The sequence below is a fragment of the Cryptotermes secundus genome, unplaced genomic scaffold (genome assembly GCF_002891405.2).
Source record: "Cryptotermes secundus unplaced genomic scaffold, Csec_1.0 scaffold289, whole genome shotgun sequence".
NCBI lineage: Eukaryota > Metazoa > Arthropoda > Insecta > Blattodea > Kalotermitidae > Cryptotermes > Cryptotermes secundus.
In genome coordinates this window covers 426027-448971 of record NW_019722431.1, presented here as the reverse complement: position 1 = coordinate 448971, position 22945 = coordinate 426027, and the positions used below count along the sequence as shown (strand labels likewise).

Genomic DNA, 22945 nt, shown 5'->3' with positions numbered 1-22945 from the left:
AAGAGGGGCACTAACAGGAAGACGGAAGAATGGAGAATGCTTTGTTACAGGATTATTTGCACTGGTATGAAAGGTATGTACATATGTTTCAACTTGGACATTTTGAGGGAAGAGCAGCAAAACAGGAGCCCTCCAGATGAACATCACCACACTGAATATCAGCAGCAGAATATCATGGCAATAACAATACATTTTCACCACTGGTTATTTAAAAAAATCATCTAATAATTTATAAAACAATGAGAATAACATGGTAATAAGGAAAATGGGCTTGGCTGAAATTTATCTTTCATGGTAGGTAAGGAGGTATACAACAGTGGATAAATTAAAACAACAAGTATCAAACCTTATACACACAGATGGGCCTAACATTTTTAAATGATAACTAAAAGAAGGGGACCAAATCTAAAAAGGTAGGAATGTGGGAAGACCAAGTATGAGATGGTATGAGTTCCAAACAGGCTACTACCCTGACTCTAAAGAATCCGGCCAAACTGATGGCAACTAACATTTTGTAACATAATTCTTGTATCTTCACACACACACATACCATCCAGACTACAACACCATGTGTGTCTCTCCATTTCCTCTCACACTGGATCACCAATCATCGTCACAGACACCACTTGGCTCTCTTGCTCCAGTTATCTGATATGTACATTGACACCATCTGCTGACTGCCAGAAAGTAACAGCAGTTCTGTGCACTGTGTATGTATCACAGTACTTAACACATTCTTGCTCAGTTACTGTACTGCAGTTTCAACTGTCCTATCGGCCCTCGACTCACGAGTAATATCACATGGAGATACCTGGCCTTTCATGAGGCAGATACAGATCACATGATAAAGATACTAGGGTCTGGCACATGATGTACATACTTCATAAAGATGTCAGGTGTATTTACTGGGAAACACCAACAGAATGATGCTACTTTCAGCTGGGTGTGTACTGTACCAGTTTATCTCGCAGTTCTTGTATTTGCTGTTCCAGCTGAGTAGCGACAACACTGTCCCCCTCCGTAGACATAAGCGCTGCCTTGGCCTTTGCATGCAGCACCTCTAGGGCGTTCTGAAAAGCAACCGCAATCCGTTCCCATTCTTGTTTTACATGCTGCTCTTTCCCGTCTGCCCACTGCTTGTAACGTCGAGCAGTCTTCTTTGCTGCCTGATATTTAGCTTGCAGCTCTGTAGCCTTCATCTCTGACTCTTGATGTTGTTTTCGTAATGTCTGCAATTCTTCTGCCCAACCTGCAAAACCCATGTATTCTGTACAGTCTACAAGACATTACATTACTTGAGTATCACCAGCTTTCACAAACAGCAGCTGAGATTACTGTAACATAATCTTTACCATCCATGAATATGAGATTTTTAATTTCCTGATATTTTGTGGTTGGTGGCCTGATTTTAACTTGAGAGTAACAAGATATAAAGTGGTCATTTACACAAAAACCGTAACAGTTCATCATCTCAGTATAGCTCCACACGTTAACCTTGGCATTAGATTCAGGTGAGTGGTCAGCTTTACCTTTAGGGAGAGGGATGGCTGTAACCACTGGATAGGAGGCTGGGTGTGACCCAGAGCCAGTCTGAACAATGTGGGAGTAAAAAGTCTTGTTCTTGGCAGGAATTGAACCATGATTCTTCAGTTGTCCATTGTCTAGTCTAGTAATTATACTGAGTAGTCTTGGGGGAGGGGAGAAGAACCATTTTCATTCCAGTCCATCATAGTAAACAGTGCATGACAAAACTGCCATTTAAGATTTCCTTGGGGAGCAGTGAATTTGAAAAGCAAATTGAGGAAAATCTTAAATGGAGGAAATTTAACATTCATGCTATTGAAGTAGTATCACTGAAAGTGAACATCAAATGAGGAAAGCATTAAATAGGGGAACATCAGATGGTAATTCAAGGGTATCAGTGTCTAGCGGAATTTCTTATCATGGTATATCAGTGAATCAGCCCATACACTGGAACTTGTCTGACCTCTTCTTCGTAAAATTGAATGGCACCATACCTGCAATTGCTTCTGCCATTTTGTCTCGTTCGGTCTCCACATCTTGCTGGTGTTCCACAAGCCTCGCTTGCCACTTGTTGGTCTCTGCAGTCAGTTTGGTCTGCCAATCCTTTTCGCATGACTGCAGTTGCTCTGTAAGCTGCTCTACCTCCTTCATGCAAACCTTCAGCTCCTCAGTCATTTGGCTGTTCTCACGCTCAGCTCTCAGCTTGTCTCGCTCTGTCAGCATGGCCAGCTTTAACACCTCCACCTGCATTGTGGCACAGGCATAGCAAGTGGTTTACATGTACTTCAGCACCAGTGGTTATTCACATTTATGGATGTCAATTGTGTCTTTGTGAACATTTATGTTAATTATTATTATTATTTTTTTTTTTGGTTTCTTGGGGTGGGGTGAGACTGGGTCCACTTCCTACACCGGCTACTATTTGGCCTTTTGTATCAGCCCCAGATGATAGATGATGGTGATTGTGGAGCAATTGGTGGAATAAAGATTGGCAGGGAAAACCAAAGTGCTCGGAGAAAACCTGCTCCAATGCCACTTTGTCCATCACAAATGCCATATGACCTAATCTGGGCTCAAACCTGGGCCACCACAGAGGGAAACAGGCGATTAACCTCCCTGAGCTATGGCACGGTCTGTGTTAATTATTAACTCAATGACCCATTACTCTTTTTGTTCCTCCACAACAGAATGACTACATTAATTTGAATAATTGTTTGAGTGATATTCTTTGTGGATTACTTTATGACGCTTTCAATACTGCATACTACATAGTGTGAAATGGTACAATGAGATGAAACTGGAAACATTTTGGAAGCAGTTTTGGCATAATTGAGGCAGTATACCAGAATGCTGCGGAAAATCATGAACAACTTGTCAGGATAGTCAATGTCGTGACTGAGATTCAAACAGAACACCTCCTGAATACAAGCCTAAAGTGTTACCACTAGGCCAACCTCTTTGTTGTTAAATGTTACTTCTGACTTTCTTCCAAAGAGATTTAGTAAAACCATGATATGTTTCACTTTTGTACAGTTCCTGTGTGTTTCTTGCTGGGTGCTTGCCTGACTTAGTTCCTCTAAAATGCTGGCAAACTTCTACCAGACTATATAGCATCACATCACAGAAGACAGAACTGCTGGAATTATGTTTCTGATAATGCAGTAGGAATGGCATGGTTAACTCTTGACATTTGTCAGCTGTAATACTGCAGTGTGGCTGCATTGCAGGAACTTGTCTGGGATGTGATAATGTGAAAAATGTTCCGGGTATGTGTATTACACTACATTGTGTTGTTAAACATAGCAGAGGGTTTAACAAATCATGAGAGAAACAAAAGCATCGTCATGCATTCTATTTCTCACTACCCACCTCATGTGTCTTGCTGTCTATGAGATCCCGAAATGTTGCCAGGTTACGTGAATATTCCTCTTCTGCTTGTTCTAACTGTTTCTGATGCCGTGCTTCACATGCTGAGATCTCATTGGCCAGACATCGTACGCTCTCCTGCTTCACCTAATCCCGACAAAATGTGGTATAGAAATAAATCAACAAATGGATCAAAACTTGAACACTTTCAGTTGCACATGAACAAGACTGAAGTGAAGTTCTGTAAGAATTACACCAAAATATCTTGACAATTATTCGTTGTAATGTCAGTACAATATATCAAGTATCCCGTAAAAGTAAAGTAACAGGCTGTGGAGGCCCATAGGTTTGTGAGACGTTGAGGGTACCACATTATCTAGACAATCGGCTTAAAGATGGCGGTAAGGTTGTCAGCCTTACGTGCCGGCCGTGCTTTACTCCCTAGGAAAATTATTTAATTAATTCCTGGTACTCATTTCTGTTAGAGGCTGAGTTGACCCCAGGGCCATAGTGCGGCTGGAAGGATTAGGTCAACTGAAAATATCCAATGACCTCATTGGTACTTGAACCTGCGACTGTTCTGTAAGAATCACACCAAAATATCTTGACAATTATTCGTTGTAATGCCAGTACAATATATCAAGTATCCTGTACCTGATTCTTTTTAAATTATGAATACACTCTTGGACACCTTGTTATAGAACACCTTTAACCTCTAAAACAGAGGTCTTCTTGGATGTGAGGTTGTGTACATGGAACCTGCTGCCTCCTCCTACTCTGAAGATGAAGCCACCAGATTCCACTGAAACATTGCTAACCACTTTTCAAACAACACTGCATCATATCCAGAAGACTGGTCTTAACCTTCTGAAGCCTGATTCATCAAAATATTCATAATTTTAGTTCTAGCCTCACAGAAAACATATTACATATTTATTACCAAAACTAATCAGTAACGTTCTTTATGGAATTAATCACTCTTTACTGTGAGAATCAAATGAAGCCCTTAAATGCTGTGTGTAAGCAGAATGCAGAATCTCTGAATGTTAATGCAAGTGATGAATATAATTACTATTATGCCTGAAGGGTTAATAAATTGCCACAAGAACCTCATATCTCAAATCTTCCCTCAGGGTGAAACACCACCAAGTTTGTCAAATGCAAGGTGAAGAGCAGTCAGAAAGGAAGTTTATAAGTTGCATACACTGAGCTGATTCAATTAGATCTTCAGCCGAATGATACATCATTGTGTAACTCCTCACAACACACAATTTATTGCAACTTTCTCCTACCTGTTCTATTTGCTTTTGGTGCTGGGCTGCCAGTTTTGCAACAGCTATGGCTACGTCGTCCCCTGCTTCCTTGCAGTCCCTCATGGGGGAGCATGCTCGATCTGCTACAACTGGGTGGGTTGGCTGACAGAACACAAATTACATCTGTCAGATCAAATATAGAGCCAGCAGTTTCTATTTCTGTATTATCTCGGGACTACTGCTCATCGCAACAGAAACATATCTCTTGCTACCCGAGCATTGCAGTGTTCTATCTCCACTTCTGGGCAAAAACAAGATAATACACGAAAAGTTCTATCTTATGGGATATAATGTTATGTAGTCCTTTAAAGGTTGACAAACGTTTCAGAGAACCATGTCAGGTCTGCTTGCCACCTGCTTCATCCTGGTTTCAGGATTGGCTTATTCTTCGAACCTGGAGATGGAGACGATATGTTCCCCTGAAACACTGGTTGACTTTCAACAGATTACATAGCATTATATCTCATATGAGAGAACTCTTCATAACCACTGGTGTGATAACCATAAATCCCCCCCCCCAAATCATATTTTTCTTAGAAAATCTGTTTCTCTCTCTCTCTCTCACACACACACATTTTATGTCCCCAAATAAAATGGCCCATTAATTATGACCATGATAAAAACTAAATATAAATTTCATGCAGGCACCATCTTTTACTTTATTAAGAGCTGCATATTCTTTGAAAATCCATTTCAGATTGAGGCCATAGTATCACTTCCACCTCAGAAGTTCACACAGCTACTATGTTGATACTGTTAATGGTAAAAGCTGAAAACTACAGTTGTCCTGGTACTTAATTTAACACCAGGTTTCGGACATATTTTACACTAGACACTACATGGAAGTGATGCAGATATATTTTATAAATTTAACATCAATGGATGTAAATGAAACCAAAATGCTTATGTGGAGTGATACGATTTTGAAATATGCAGAAAGGTTCCATTACAGGTTGTACACGCGTCATAACAACAGACAGACACTCACCTTTGAGGTTAGCTGTAGCTCCTGCATAGCTTCGATTTTTGCTGTAACATGAAAAATGAAACCCAAGTTAACATCTTTTACAGAAATTTTAACAGTCAGTCCAGGAAAATCTTGGACAGTACCTCAAAGTGTGCCACAACCACTTTCATCTGTATCCTTTCACTACCAATCCTGCCATTCAATACTATTATAAGAATTACTGAAGGCATCTTTAATTACATATTATCACGTGTATTAGTAACTAAAGCTGCATGTTTGGATCTGTGAGTCAATTTATTGGATATTATTATTATTATTATTATTATTATCATTATTGTTGTTGTTGTTATTATTATTATTATGGACACACAGCTTTATGCTTAATCTCAACACCACATCAAGGTGTAGCAGCCTTGTCCCTGGGAGAAGAGCCCCCAGTACCCTTTAGACAGGAGCCTAGATGGGTCCCAGAGTAGGGACACTGGAGAAGAGGAAAATCTCTTGTCCCTGATGGGAATTGAACCTCAATTCATTTTTGTTCAGCCTGTAGTCAGGTCACTATACTGAGCTAATGTAGCTCCTGTCCCCACCAAAAAAAAATCTGCAGAAGTGATATGTGATTTACGTTCAACAGAGTGTTTAAGGCACATTTACAAAATGACTGCTTGTTTCAGAGCGTACCCACCTTTCTCAATCTCCTCTGTAACAGTCGCTGCATAACGGTTGTCTCGCTCCCAGGCAGCTTCCAAATCCCTCTCCAGAGCTTGCACCTTGTCCCTTTCAATATGCAAAGCTTGCCTTAGTTCCTGCACTTCAGCTGGATCTGGGACCGATGACAACTCAGCCAGCTGTACATAGCACAATATTTCATATTCTCAGCCTCCTATCCAATGCATATCAGGGGCTCTTTCCCCATGGATAAAGCGGCCGGGGCGTGAAGCCGACCACTCGCCTCCAACTAGTGCCAAGGTCAAGAAAACATGGATCTATACATCCACTCCTCTATATGTGTTCATGGCATAATACTTGATTAGTTAAGCATGGCAACAACCTTACCTTTTTATTCTATGCATAAATGGGAATATAATGGATTGATTCAAACCAGCTCAGAATTTGGTCCAGTGGTGAGCTTTTGTGAACATGTGGGCTAAATAAAAGCAGGGAATTACTTTACCAATTAAGTACCAACTTATTCTGTAAAGAGAGAGAGAATGTTCAATACTGCTCCAAGAACACATACCTTCTGTTTCTCAGTGTCTAGGTCTGTCTGCATCTTCTTTAACCGTTGAGTTTGTTCATCCAAAAGGTTGGCAAGATCTCTCTTTGCTTTCTGCTCACATTCCAGAAGTCCTGTAAGATTTTCCTTTGAACTACATACTTCGATATAGAGTTGCTTCACTTCATCGCATTCCTTCTGAGCCTCCCTCAGTCGAATACTGCAAAGTTGAATGAGGCAGAAAAAAATTAATGCATCTTGTTCAAGTTCCAGTTGGAGCATTGTCTATCCTACTGTTTTGAAGTCAAGCAGTTCCATTCAAATGACGGGACCCTACCTTGCTTCAGGCTGCAACCTCTTCCATTCCAATTCCAACTTACTAACCACATTCAGTGGTTCCTTTAAATTTGGGCAGGGGGCAGTATGATATTATGCATAAATATGAAAACGTCTACCTACCTGAAGTCTGCATTCATGGCCTCTATCTGTTTGTTTGCCTCTTGTCGGACCCTTGCAACTGCCTTGTCATGCCACTGGATGTACTCCTCGCTATGCTGGTCAATAGCCCTCAGCTTCTCCTCCACGCTTGCTTCCCGCAAAATTACCAGCTCGCCTTCCAAACGATATTTATCTGCCTTTACAGCAGTGAGTTCAGACTGCAACAACATAAAGTCACATGTCACTGTAGTGACTTTTAGAAGATGAGGAGCTATAGCTCCACTGTTCTCAGCCTTGACAATAAACAAAGGTGAGTGGTCATTTCATGTCCCTTCCACTTTACTCCTGGTGAAACAGACTCCAGTGCCTCCTTGTGTAGAAGGCTGGGTTGGTCCAAGAGCTGGTCTAGACATTATGGAGAAGACAAAAGCCTCTTGCATCTTCTGGAAATCGAACTCCAACTCCTTGGTCATCCAGCATGTCGCCTAGTCATGATACTAACTGAACTATCCCCACTTCTTGAAACAGAAACTGTCTACAGCGCATGTTAAAATCTCAGCTGGGATGACGGTTCTGAGATTTTGCATAGGACAGCTCAGTCAGCATAGGACTAGACTATGGGCAGGATGATTGAGAAGTTGGGGTTTGATTCCTGGTAGGGGTAAGAGACAGTCTGCTTTGACACAACATCCAGATCAGCTCTGGGGCCTCCTATACAACTGATAACAGGGATTTTCTTCCTGGGGGTAAGTGACAAGGCTGTGAAGCTGACAACTCACCTCCATCCAGTGCCGAGGATAAGAATGGTGGAGTTATACCTCCGCTCCCCCATATGTCTTCACGGCGTGGTGCTTAATTAAGCACGGACAATTTTACCTAACAACTAGATCATGAAGTGGAGTCCTCCCTTGAAAGTAATACAGGCATTTCAATCTTCACTACTTGTCGAACTGAGAAGTGAAACCTGAGCCAGACAAATCTTCTACATTCTGTACAAGAAAAAGTTATACAGATCCATTTAGCACAAGTTCTACATACCTGCAGCTGAGAGATCTGTGACTCAAGTTTCATTATGTCCTCAGAGTTGCCCTTTGCACTTTGACATTTATGTAACTGGTCCAACAGGTTCTTTGCATCTACCTGAGGCATATAACATACATTCCTTTTAACAGAAAAATATTTTCATTGTCAGAATGTAAGTCAGTTTTTCTGCATAACACTTATTTCAGAAACTTCCATGTTTCACAATAGATAATTAGAAAGCAATGTATGACACAAACTCCGTCCTAGGTGCAACAATTTATTGTAGTCCTTTCGTCTTGTTTTCTTCTACACATGTTTTGGCCGTAAATGGCCATCATCAGGTGTATACTCTCATGTAGCTGTTACACTGCACGTAGTTTAAAATTTAAAAACTTAAAAAACACCAGCCTTCCCAATTGTTCACTTCTCCGTTGCTAACAGGTCCTGATATATCATAATCCCCCCGCTGATATCTGTCAGATATGTACAAAATCTTTGTCATCCTACACACATCAATTTGATTTTCGAAATTTGGCACTTTTAAAATCTTCAATTCAAATTTAAAAATTTTTCTTTAAAGTTTTTTCAAATTTTAAAAATTTAAAATTCTCAGGGGTACCCACCCACTCTATGACTACAGTGCTGCAGCAGCTATTTCTTGTTTTCAGCACTGTTCAGAGCACAAGTATTAAAGATAAGCAGTGGCACCCACACAGGGAGCCTACACAGAATAATACCTGAACAGTGCTGAAAACAAAAATTAACCGCTGCAGCACTGTAGACATAGAGCGGGTACCCCTGAGAATTTTAAATTTTTAAAATTTGAAAACTCTTTAAAGAAAAATTTTCAAATTTGAATTGAAGATTTTAAAAGTGCCAGATTTCGAAAATCAAATTGACATGTGTAGGTTGACAAAGATTTCGTATATATCTGAGAGATATCCGAGGGGGGAATTATGATATATCGGGACCTGTTAGCAATGGAGAACTGAACAATTGGGAAGGCTGGTGTTTTTTAAGTTTTTAAATTTTAAACTACGTGCAGTATAGCAGCTACGTGAGAGTACTCGTATACACCTGATGATGGCCATTTACGGCCAAAACATGTAGTGTAGAAGAAAAGAAGACAAAAGGACTATAATAAATTGTTGCACTTAGGATGGAGTTTGTGTCATACATTGTATAGAGTGTAACAGGATACTTAAATATAATATTAGAAAGTAAGTTTACAAGGCATATGTTGAAGCAATTTGCTGAATCTTTGAAACAGATGTCATTCTAGGCATGTTCATGTATACATACACACACACACATGCAAAAAAGGGTAAAGCTATCCATGTAACAGGCCATGGAGGCCCACAGGGTTGTAAGATGTAAAGCCTCCCACATTTTCTAGACAACTGACCCACACATGGCAGTGAGGTTGTTATTTTTGTTATCCTGCATCATTCCCCTCTTCATCTGACCTCCACCTATTGTATGCCCACTCATCTGCTACCATGACAGAGTGGGGGAACAAGCCCTTCCCTCCTAGGAACTCTTATCCCCACCATCCATGAGAATGCTTTCGTCAATAAAACAATAGTTGGTAATTGTGTGCACAGACTTGGTATGAGCAGTTCTATATGTTCCCTGGACATTCCTTTACCCTCTTTAATCATTCAGGAATGTGGATTAGTTTATGAATTATGATCTCTTTGTAACAAGACTTTGACAAACGACCAGCTCTCAAAAGTGCCAAGATAAGTACACAATAACAACATACAACTGGACTTACTGGGTAATATTCATCATTGCCCTGTTATAACAAAAGTACACAACCAAATAACATTCAGTTCTTTGTTTTTTTAATTTAAATTTTTGCAAAATCTTATTTATTATCCTAATAGAACTGACCTTGAAACTGTCTGCCTGAGCAAGATAAGCTGCCTCTTGATCTCTCATTGTTTGAATCACCTTGTCTCGGTCCAAAAGCTGAGCCTTCAGTCGCTTGATTTCATCGCGTTTCATCCGCAGACCTAAAACACACAGCATGGGTTCTTCACCAAACTTTACAAAATACGATACTTTACACTCTTCTACAAGGGAAGGACACACTATTGGACCTGGCTCTACGTTGCATGCAAGATGTTCTAGAAGAAGTAGCGGGCAGTGGTAGGAGCTGCTCTGTGGGAGAGAGGTTGACATGCTGTAACTAAGCCCCCCCCCTCTCTATCTCTCTGCAACAACTGATATTTGCATCAGTAGTATGTCTTTTGTCTACCTCTGTGGTCTAGTGGTCAGAGTTCCTGGCTACAGATCCAGAGGTCTGGGTTCGATTCCCAGCGCTACCAGGTTTCTTTCTGAGAAGTGGTGGGTCTGAAACAGGGTCCACTCAGCCTCGTGATGATAACTGAGGAGCTACTTCAAGGAAATAGTAGCTCCGGTCTAGAAAACCGAAATTAACGGCCCTGGGGATTCATTGCGCTGACCACGCGACACCCCCATCTGCAAAAGTTGTCACCAATTTCGCCGATAAGTGGCGGTTGCTCAGTCGGTATAGTTTGCTTGTGGACTAAAATCATGGAGTTTAGTATGTCTTTTGTTTATTGTTCATTATTGTGTCTATGAAGAGAAAGATTACAATCAAGAAAAAGGTTAGATTTAGCTAGAATTAGTAGGCAGATGTAATTACTGCATAACCTCTATTCAGTGAAACACTCTGTTTATTGTAAGAAAAGCATTCCTCTAGAGACCTGTTAAATAAGGATTTCACTGCATTACAATGCTATTGCCGTGCCTTCACAACAATGGTATATCCTTAACAATGTGTGCTACAATTGGTTGCTCACCCGCCAAGCAGCGCTGCAGTTCATCCCGCAATCTGATATTTAAATCATTGGAAGGTTGAGGCTTAGAGTCCATTCTGAAAGAGTCTGAATCCTCTGGCCCCAGGAGTCCGAATTGCGCCATTGCCTCATAATGCTTCAGGTCTGAACGTACAGTGTCCAACTCCATCTGCAGCAGACAGTGAGACATATCTGAAGCCAAAATCTGTATTGGCAACATTTAAAAACACTGTTTCATGAGACCATGCAGGTTGATCTAGCATTGACACCCTAGACTTGTATTCGATAAGTGCTTAGCACATCTCTCAGCTGGTACACCAGCCATCCTGAGGCCTTTTCAGGTTTTCCTCATTCCTCTCAGGCAAATTCTGGGATAGTAAATCAATTACACCAAGACCACTTCCTTCTGAATCCTTTCTGATTCATCATTTGATCAACCATCTTCTCATTCCATGCCATGTGGTCTAGACACTGACAACAGAAAACTATGTTGTGGTAACTCTGTCACATACTATCTCTGCATTTTTACTGTTTTCAGTGCCAGTCTTGACTCACAACAACCATCAGTGCCATTCATGTCAAGTGGTTGTGTTTCTGAGGCTATTTGCTTTCTACTCACTAGACCTTTTCAGTGAAAAAGGAGGCAAAGTTCTATCACACATGTCCTACTCCTTCTGCCTTCTGTCCATTCTCGAACATAGGGAAACAATCTAATGTATTCAACGTTGATCTATCAAGAACTATGCTGGAGATAGCAAGTTAGCAAACGGGAAACAACAATAACAATAACCCCTAAAATGTTTCCAAAACTCTGTACATAGGTGGCCAATATGCACTGGGAAGAGAACACTACACTGCAAATCACACAAGATTTGTGCATTCTGAGTTCAGTAATAAATAAATGAAAAGAACTGATTTCCACATGACTGCATTCATTAATTCACCGCCTCTCATACACAATTACAACATACTTTCAGTTTATTGACATTTTTCTCCAGCTGCTCCTTCTCAGCAACCAACTTCCCATTATCCACATTTGCCACCAATTTTTGGCACTGCCGTTGACTCTCTTCTAAGTTTGCCATCAGCTGATTTATGGTGTCTGTCTTCTCTACCAGGAGAGCTTCGTGGGTTCGAGTTAAGTCGGTCAGACGTTGCCGCAATCCATCACATTCGCTGTCCTGAAAGAATAAATAACACAAGCAAGGTTATGGTAAGATAAAAGAAGACTTAATTCCTTATATCAGTTCTCATATGCTGATTCTAAATCTAGACATATCACAGTTTTGTTTACTGAGTTTTGAGCCAAAATAGCAAGTTCTCTTCACTTTCGTATTTTCTTCTTACCGTTCTTACCATTCTTGACAGCCATAGTATGCGATGTTCTGTTACTGAATAAAACATTGTTCTCATTTAAATGGCATCATTATTTCAAACCATGTAATAATGGCATGTTCATCCGTGTCTTGACGACAGAAAATATAACAAAAAGACTTATACAATGCAACAGGCATATTTAGTTTTGCCATCTTTTGGGGGCATGCGGTAGCGTAGTTGGTTGAGACACTATGCTACAAGCCGGAAGGTTGTGGGTTCAAGTCCCAATGAAGTCATTGGATTTTTTCAATTGACCTAATCCTTCCAGCCACACTATGGCCCTGCGGTCGACTCAGCCTCTAACAGAAATGAGTACCAGGAATTAATTAAATAATTTTCCTGGGGAGTAAAGCGCAGCCAGCACGTAAGGCTGACAACCTTACCGCCATCTTTGAGCCGATTGTCTAGATAATGTGGGACCCTCAACATCTCACAACCCTATGGGCCTTCATGGCCTGTTACAGGGATACCTTTACTTCTTTTTACTTTTATTCACATTTGCACTTTTCTTCTTCAAAACAATATCATGTCTAGAAAAGACTTTCCTTCCTCAATATTCCATTTCCCACCTGTAATTTAAAACAGTACATCCTTTAAAAGGGCCACTTTCCTGCCTATCTTTTGTACTGGCATGATGAGGCATCGACATCCTGTTTTTCCATGCTGGATTTCAGTGATCATGGTGACCTGCCTATATAACTGTGCCAGTACCTCAGCCCATGTATTTCAACGCTGAAGACAGAAGCTCTATGTTTCTGCAAGAAGTCAGTATCCACCTGTGACTATTGTATATTTTCATTTTCAAAATTTTAGGTCAGAGAGGAACATAAAAGGTTCTGAACTGAATGGCACCAAGCATCCCCCCCCCCCAGGCTGGCATATCACAAAACTATGTAAAAAAAATAAGAGGCCTGTCTTCTAGGATGTAGTACAGCGTGGTTCAGTACAAGTCTACCGATGTTTCAGAGGAATGTACTGCCCCCACATTCAGGGTCAAAAAGTAAGCCAAGGAAGAAGCAGGTAGCAAGGAGTTGGTTCTTGCTTGGCGTACCCTTAAACCATGAAACTGGAGGCAGTGCATGCCTCTGAAAAGTCTGTGGATTTCTATAGTATTAAACAGTATTTACTCTTCACAGTCACCAGCACAAGAACCTCAAATCAATTTTACAATTACAAACTTACAATTCCTGATAGTAACTCTAAAAAGATTTAAGCATCTGTTGAACATCAGGCATCTCAAGTTCGTCCCAGAACCAAATTTTGCTTAAATGCACACCTTGGCACTGAGCTTTGCAGTAATGGATTCCATCTGGCTCTTGAAACTGAGGATTTCCTTGTCATGTTTTTCCTGCACTCCACGAAGTAAAGTGTCTCTGTTACTCACGCTGCCACGCTCCAGCAAGGACAATTTCTCTTCTAAATCCTTCACCAACAGATGTGCCACATCCAATTCTCGTGAGAGCTACAACACACCACACATAAGAGACATAACATATGAATAATACAACATGGCTACCACATGGCATGTCTGTGCTCTAAAACAAGATCAGGAATTTCTATTGGACAGGCAACTGGATTGAAGTGGGGGTGAAGAACTTAAAAAAAAGTCAGGTTTCTTTTCTGTAACATACAATCATGCATCCATTCCTGAGAAAATGTTTGCATGAAGTTAAGACTTAAGAAATTGCAATGTTCCACTTGTAACATTCCTGTCTTCATACTGTTTACCTTCAAATTGGATTGCTGAACATTTTCCAGGTTCAGTCTGAGGGTCTCCACTTCCTTCTCTAGCTCCAAGACCTTTTCTCTGCTTGTTACTGTAACACAAGAGAACTTCTGAATGCATACACAACACCACTAAGCTGTGGTGAAGAAAGCAGGCTACAGATATCTTTATTTCAAGCAGAGACAGGCAAATTTCTTTTTGACATTTTCGTCCATAATATAATCATCAAAATGTTACGTCATCATCATCATCACCACCACCACCACCAGTAGCACTATGGCACACTATGAGCTGGCTTTCCTGTCTTGTGGCTCTGTATCTCAAATTTCTTTCCTGAACAATCCACTTTATCCAACATAGCCAACTGCTAATAATGTCATGTTACTGAGACACTAAAGCAATCCTGCAACAAGGAAGAGAAGCAAAGCTGGGAAACAACTGTATATCACTCTTTTTTTTAAACAATAACTTCTGCGTTTTACCATACTGTATAATAAATGTTGCATTCAATTAATTTAAAGTCCACTGTTCAGTTCATTTAACTGCAATTATTTATTTCTTTATAGTTCTGTAATCTGTTACATCAGTTGTACTGTGTTATGCCACCAGTTATGCCGTGGTGACAGGGGGCGTGGAGGTATCCCCACTGTCACCTTCTGTACTGCAGTCACAGGGGTAGGGCTAAGGAAACGACTGAATTACCTCCTCTATCGTTGCTTCATTGGCTAGGGGCTCACTGTTCACCGGGCTTGGCTGGAGGGCGCAGGTGCGAAATGTGGTAAGAGAGGAAATCACAACAGAAACCCACATCCTCACCCTATGCTACCCTATATTAGTATAAATACAATCAATATACAGTTATACACATTTTGGTACTATCACAATGAAAGAGCCGACTGGTGTCGGGTTACACATTACACTTGGCTACCTCTGCATCACTCAGTGGATCTCTCTTACGCCCTGTACACTTGGTGTAACGTTCCTAACTCAAGTCCCACTGGAGGAGTTACACTTTAATAATATCACAATTATTAAGCATGGTGATAAGAGTAGTTTCCACTTACTTTGCGTTGAGACGGCAGACGGGTGGTGCAGCCCGGCGCTTAGTCGGCGCTTCTCCTAGCATAGCCTCCAGCGACAACTGCCCAAAATTACTGTTTGAATAATCCCTTATTAATTTGGTCTCTGGGTTATATACCTTTATTTATGCTAACTCATTATTTTCCGGGGGGGGGGTGTAAGTCCGCCTCCAATGACGTCTTATGCCAAGGTGGGTGATCTCGTTGGCTGGGATCCTAAGGGGACACACCCCTTTCTACTCTAGACCCTTTCGCTAACACTTTTACCTTCAAACGTTCCCCCCATCTTGCTCAAGTGTAGCTTCTGCAAAGTTAGCATTTCGAGGTACCTTCAATGTCATTCTGCTGACTGGGCATTCCCGCATGGCAAGCCAATGTCCGTCTAAGTCCATACGCAGAAATTCCTTTAAGTTGTTTAACCCTTCTTACATCCACATTCGTACATCTTACAAATATTTCCCCAAGACTAAATCTATTCCAACCAACATTTTTCCCTAAAATACAAAAAGTTAATACTCTGTTAACATATTACCGGGAGTTGGCCTTCACTCCACAACATACTGTACAATAGTTAATAAACCTGATTTCATACTTATTCTGGACTTCCAATAAATTTGCCATTTGTTTCTCCCCATCCCCCCCCCCCCCCGTTTTCTGGATTATCTGACATTCGTTAATCTGATCACATATTGGTTGTGTTTAGGTCGATAATCAGGACTCTACTGTGATTGGATTACAATTAATCTTCAATTTCAATTAGCCGGAGCCCTTCTTACCAACATTTTGTGCAGACTGCGCGTACTGCAGTGTGGCACGCTCCTTCTCAGCTTGGGCAAGGGCAAGTCGTCGGTACATTTGGTCCTTCTCGTGTGCTGCTTGCTCTTTCAGCTCTTCCACCTGCTGAGCAAGTTCCTGCACCTCCCTCACACGCACCTCATACAGCACTTGCAGCTGCTCCACACTGCCGTAGTCTGAAGCAACAGAAACCTGCTTGTGCCCCACTGCAATGCCAACACTTTCCAAATGGGCTGCTTGCTATATTACATCCTTGATTGCCCAACTTGTTTGTACAATGGGGAACTTTTTCAGACGATTGTGATGTGAGATCCAAATAAATAAAAACTGGAGGAATAAGGTCAAGCAGCCCCCGTGGAATAGTGTACATAAGGCTCCAGCATTCTTAAGCTGGGCGCTGGATGGATTTGACTGGACGGCTTCATATTCCAGCCAATTTACGCCCCAGGAAAGAGTTCTAGATACTACTGGATAAGAGACTGGGTGGGTCTCAGAGTCGGTCTGGACATAATGGCAGCCTACACCAGGAACTAAACCCTGGTTTTACAGCAGGGCCATTCACTAACATGAATGAACCATCTTGCCAAATGAGTCCAATAAAAAAAGTAAGTAAAGGTATCCCTGTAACAGGCCATGGAGGCTCATATGGTTGTAGGATGTTGAGGTTCCCACATTTTCTAGACAATTGGCTCATAGATGGCAGCAAGGTTGTCAGCCTTACATGCCGGCTGCCCTTTACCCCCAAGAATATTCTAAGAATATTCCTGGTACTCATTTCTGCTAGAGGCTGAGCCAACCCCAGGGCCACAGTGCAGCTGGAAGGATTAGGTCAATTGAAAAAATCCAATGACCTCATTGGGACTTGAACCTGTGGCCTTTCGGCTTTTAGCATAGTGCCTCAACCAACTATGCCACTGCATGCCCCTCCAAATTAGTCTGATACAAATTACAATTAAATTACCCATCAAGGATCAATGTGAAGAAATACATACAAAATCTCATGTAAAGCTATTCAGTATTTTCATAACTAAAGCAAGCAGATGACAAATGGCTATGTTCTTCCATGTCTGAGGTTTGTTTTTATGGACTGTTTAATGCCACTTCCAGTATTAAAGTTATACAGCACTAGGTTTCAGGATGAGATGAACTGGAAAGGATTTGGAAACAAGAAATCCTGATTTAATCAAGGTACTATTCCAGCATTTGTTTGGAGAGGCTGAGGAAAACCATGAAGACTCTCAGTCAATATAGCTGGTGTCCCAAACGCGATTCGAACGAAGAGCACAATATTCTTGGATTCCTCCTGTTACTGAAATGAATAAGTACAGAAGCCTGTACCTGTTCTCCGGTACTGCTGGTTGCTCTCATCATAGGGCGTATTTCTGAAGCAATACTGATAATGTTCAGACACCTGTGAACTGTCTCCAGTATCCTTCAGGTCTGAATGTCGCCCACTAAAATTTTTCTTCCTCTCACTTGCTGGAGGCTGCTTCTCCATGCTGACAGAAGGTCTATTTTCAGTGCCTGAAACAGAACCAACAGATACATGTACCTCAGATGGGTGACACAAGAAACATATACAGAATTCTGGCAAGGACACTGCAAGCAACACTAAGAAGAAAATAAGATGACATTAAGTTGCATTCTGAGTGAAATAGGTTGTGAAATTGGAGTGTGGGTGGAACTGGCTCAGGATCATATTTAATTGTGTGATTTGTTACCAGTGGTGTGAATCTTTGACTTCCACTGCCAGAGGCTGGTATGTTATACACACAGAGCTCATTTCAGCCAGTACACATACCAGCAAACACAAGCACACAATGGAAAGCCTGACCAGAGCCACAGGTTTCACAGTGTACTGATGTTCCAACCTTCAGGCTAATGCCAGGCATGACAGAAACAACACATGTTTCAAAAAAAGTGTTGCTTATACATATATCACATTCTATTTCCCTAAAATCCATATTAATGTTATCTTTCTATCTCCTTCTTAGTCCTTTAAATCACTGGTTTCCAACAGATTTCATTACCAAAATTTTGCATGCATCTCCTGATCTGAGCTACACATTCATCCCACTGTGACTGCAATTCACTACATTACCAATGCAACAAGCAACAAAGTTTCTCAGTATGTAATTTTCTCAATGCCCCATGTACTATAGCCATATTAGGTTCAAATATTTTCCGCTTCAATGACTATTATCTTCTGGGATGCAACTCTGTGTGCTTCAGTAGAAGTTCACCAGTGTTTCAGAGGAAAGTGCCTCCATCTTCAGGGTTAAAGAGTAAACCATGAAAGCAAGATGCATCAGTAGAATCACCAGTTATGTCAATAACAGAACTGCCAGTGCCATCAATAACAAAACAATTCACACGTCCTCTGACAAGTAATTTCATATGCATTGTGACACCAGGCCTCAGATGCACACTTCTCTGTTACACTAACCTTCAATCACATGAGATGAGTGACAGGAGCTGCTTAGTGAACTTAAATCATCATCCATCAGATCATCAAATGCGTTTGTAAGAAGGTCATGGAGCTGAAAAATCAGTTCATTAATGATGACATATTAGATACTGTTACATCACATTTTCTAAAATATAAACTGTGAAGAATTACAATATAAACTTCCCAGGTTTATTCAAGCCTTTCCATGCTACAAACAAGATACAGTACAAGATTATAATTTCTTTTTTGGATGTGATACAATATGGAATGGTAGATGTGTACTTATGTATCACAGGAGCCTGTTACCTCCATCTTCCAGGTAGAAGACTAAAGGCATTACACACTGTCACAAACTGGAAGACTGCAATCTTGAAATTCATTGCTGCTACAACCTCAAATCTTAAGTACACTGTTTTCTTCCTGGTATATCTTTCATGTATTGAATCATCAGTGAAGAAAAACCAATCCTGCCATGTCTTTGACACTTCAAGATAAGCACCTGCACTTCTGGAAAGTGGGATCTGTAACTTACCATGGAAATAAAAATCAAAAGAACATTTTTCTCTGTAAAATCACTGGATATAAAGGGCCAATGATGTTTCATTAACTGCATGTTAGATGGGTGCAACTTAACATTAGTCTTCTGAAGGTCAATGGTTCACCAAGCAAGTTGGCTCTAGTACTAATATTTCTGACTTATATCACGGAGATGCCTGGTTCAATTCTTGGCTGGGGTCCAGACTATTCTGACTGAGGACTTTCATGGTTTTCCTCCTTTGTTCCAGGCAAATGCTGGGACATATCCTCAAAATTGGCCATGTCTGCTTCCACATCCTTCACAATTCAAGATTCACGAATCATTTGATCACTTCACACTACACAGCGTGAGCTGCTGCCAGTGTTGTTAATTAAATCACCTTGTTTGCTCATGGTCCCAGCCCCAAACCCTCCACTGCCCTAAATTATATACCATTCTTTCCCCATTTTGTTCTTTTTCACCTTGAAGATGGAGGCACCACAATCTTTAGACTCAATGGAAAATATTTATCACACAACTCAGTATCACTTCCCAGAACACCATATTCTTAATCTGTCTGACACTTTTGGCTGAACTCTTACACATTAAATGGAATAGGTTTCAGTACCTCCTTATTCCTACGTTCTTGGTCTTCCTCAGCTTCATCCTCCTCCAGGTGCTGAAGACTTGTGTCCAGCTGCAAATCCTCAGAACCTTGAAATATACTCATAACAGGGAGAGGCATATTAAGCCAACATTCTTTGATATGTATGGATGTATGGTAAATCTTGCCTTCTATATCCTCTGAAAAATAAAGAGCCAGTTTATCACTTAAATGTTCAATGATGAACATTAGAAGTGGGTCAAATTTTGAGTAGTTTTTCCCTGTAATTAAACAATGCTTTATACTAAAGAAATGAATGTTCATCTCAGATTCAGAAGGTCAGGAAAATAAAGCCTGATTTTAATTTCTTGTATAACAATTTTAAGCGAAAACTTTCAGTATCAAATATTTGGGAAATCAGTTGTAATTCAAGGGTTGGAATTTGAGAACTGGAAACACAATATCCTCACTGTACACTTACTTTTGTGTGGTCTGTGCAAGAACGTACAAGAAATATCATGGTAATTGATGAAGATTGTACTACTGAAAAATACAGCAACATTCAAATTATGTCGATTTTATAATGTATGTGACACCGGCATTTTCAAAACTACGCCGTTAACCACCATAAGTAATGTGAATACTTTGTAATAAATTACCAAATTAAATTAACTACACATTTCCACCAAACCAAATAGTCTTGGCTGAGGGGAAAAAACAGAAGACACAATATAACATATACCACTCAACAGTTCACTAGTAAACTTTACCCCCACAACATTTTTACATTCATTCTATGGAGGAATATAATTATTAAATATACACAAACAAAATTAACATATGTTATTGGTCATAAAAATTGAAATATACAACCATTACCCGGTCTGCAAAGTGTTGCCACAAGAGCGAAATGTGATGAGAGAGAGAAAAAAAGAAATTCCCTCCTCCGCAATATACATATTCCCTTCTTCGGCTAGAATCCTGTACGTTCATTAATGCGTCATCTCGTCTCATCTTGATGGGTGTCTTGATAGACAAATATTTCGTCAGTAAACACATTTCTCTTTTCAGATATATTACAGTTACAATTCCAATGTCGTCCACCTGAGAACTTTGCATGGCATCTACGATGTCGGCTTTTCTTGTAAGTATATATTAGAATGTACAAAGTCATAGTTTTTAATTACTAGGTCCATGCAAAGGTCCGTCATTTTATTCAACTAGAACATATTCTATAGAGAACTGTCGTAAATATATATTCTGACACTAAAATTTTCTACTTTCGAATTTGTATTCAGTCTCGGTCTATCTGTAATAGTTTCATGGGCTTGTAATTCTGCCTTTGGCCGCGTACAGCCCTAGTAATTCCAGATCACACAAAATAAGTCAAACTAGGTAGTAATCTGAAATAACATGCAGGTCGGCTAAATGGTTTGCGCATATCTTCCTTATCTATTTTCTCATTTCTTTTTTCCATAACCACAATACCTCTACGAAAATTGCATACCAGATGAGAGAACCCTTTGTATTATTTTATATAGCATATAGTGAGCCACATATTACAGCTGGGTATTATACACTTCTGAAAAAATATTAAAATTTAATTGAACACTGTGCATTACTTATAAAAATACAGAAAATTACATTCCTTGCCATCTGGTGGTGGAGACGGAAGAAGTTTTCTGCCTTGATCGATATTGAACGGGACGGTCTTGACCATTTTTAGTTACTAAGTGTATCGATTTGGCAACTGTCGAAAGGTCGAAGGCGGTCGAATGCAACAAACGTGATCACGTGCGATAATATTAATGTTAGTGCTCTGCTCTGGATCCTGGATCATTGTTTCGTTTTTGTATGTGTATGAAGAAGGTGGAGAAATATGAATAACAGGTCTCTACTTGTAAGTAGCATAGACCTTAAACTTCACGGCTTTAATTTTGTCGTGCAACAGGTAGAGTGTGGATACTTGTGGTAGGAAGCGTAAGATGGTTTGAAAGATTCCAAATATCGAATGTTAAGTATAACAGTGGACAACTGTAATAATTAAGTTTTGTGTTTCAGGAACAGCCAGATCTTCAAACTTTTAGAACGGTTTTCCAGTATTGTTTTGTTATAATTGTGACGCCAGTTGCATCGTTTTTTGGAGCCAAGAGTATAATCTTTGATGGTAAGATGGGGCACGTTAGGAATGTAAGATTTTAAGTTTCGCAGAAATTGTTTCTACAATTAAATACACTTGGGAAATTCAACTACTAACTGCATGTACATTTTTATTAACCACCTTGGTCAGTGAGCCGTATCGTATCCGAAGTTGAAATAGCAGTCTTAAGTAATGTAAGATTCAGCCAGTCCAAAACTGTTATACGTAAGGTAAGTATGTGGGTTATTATTACTGGGAGGGGTACAGTAATTTGTGCATAAAACGGGTTTGTTTGTAGTGGCTGTACTAGAAGAGAAGGTTTTGTGTAAATAAATAACTATGACAAATTTGTGGTCTTTTGTTCATTTTGACCTCATATTTGTCAGCCATGACAAGATATTCACTTCTGAGGTAGCAATGTCCATATAAATGAATTCTTTTTATTTATTCACACCTCTGAATATCCAGTGTAACAGCATGATACATACATCAGCATTTCAGAGTATTCATAAGTGTGCAACCGGCACTGAATTTAAAACTTGTCAAACAACAGTCACAAGACAATCACAGATAAAATCGCAGAGACATCAATTCAACCATAGTTAAAATCTAAACTGAATACCTCAATTAAATAGATACAATGTTACACATACAATTATACCAACAAGATAATTAGCAATACATAATAATTCTTCTTCCTTAACTTACACTTAATGTCTATATTGATGCCTACTGTGGGACATCCATCAGTCAGCATGCACTCCCCTTCTATTCCTTAGCTGTTGATCCTGACATAAGAGAAGAAATTCATCAACAGTATATGATGGATTATGTATTAGGACATCTCTTATTTCTTTTATAAACTGGTTTTTATCATGTACTAAATTAGTTAAATAATCAGGCAGACTGTTAAATATTTTTATGCTTGTGCAATGGACCCCTTTCTGCCTCATTGCGAGATGTGATTGTAGGACATGTAAATTTCTTTCATGTCTTGTTGCTGTCTCATAAATTGAATAATTAAAAGTAAAATATTCCAAGTTATTTATCATAAAAGTCATCAAAGATAAAATATATTGAGAC

At 40.0% G+C, this 22945-nt stretch overlaps 1 protein-coding gene across 5 annotated transcripts; it reads right to left on the bottom strand.

The window, feature by feature from the left end:
* Positions 1 to 279: 279 nt before the first annotated feature.
* On the bottom strand, positions 280 to 21606 carry LOC111861357 (centrosomal protein of 152 kDa). Of its 5 annotated transcripts, none has more exons than XM_023845850.1 (20): positions 20602 to 20701; positions 20204 to 20262; positions 19747 to 19922; positions 18599 to 18692; positions 17491 to 17676; positions 16134 to 16328; positions 14281 to 14369; positions 13829 to 14014; positions 12147 to 12356; positions 11179 to 11344; positions 10244 to 10365; positions 8363 to 8464; positions 7346 to 7542; positions 6911 to 7106; positions 6356 to 6518; positions 5692 to 5732; positions 4683 to 4805; positions 3394 to 3537; positions 2019 to 2268; positions 280 to 1249 (listed from the first exon to the last, which is right to left on the bottom strand). In XM_023845850.1, exons 1-20 carry the CDS (start codon positions 20679 to 20681, stop codon positions 936 to 938), a joined length of 3093 nt encoding a protein of 1030 aa, XP_023701618.1. In that variant the 5' UTR covers positions 20682 to 20701; the 3' UTR covers positions 280 to 935. The 5 variants fall into 5 exon arrangements, with proteins under 5 accessions (XP_023701618.1, XP_033606183.1, XP_023701619.1 ...); XM_033750292.1 differs by lacking the exon at positions 20602 to 20701 and adding an exon at positions 20382 to 20595 and having other exon boundaries at positions 20204 to 20265; XM_023845851.2 differs by lacking the exon at positions 20602 to 20701 and adding an exon at positions 20382 to 20595.
* Positions 21607 to 22945: the final 1339 nt, after the last annotated feature.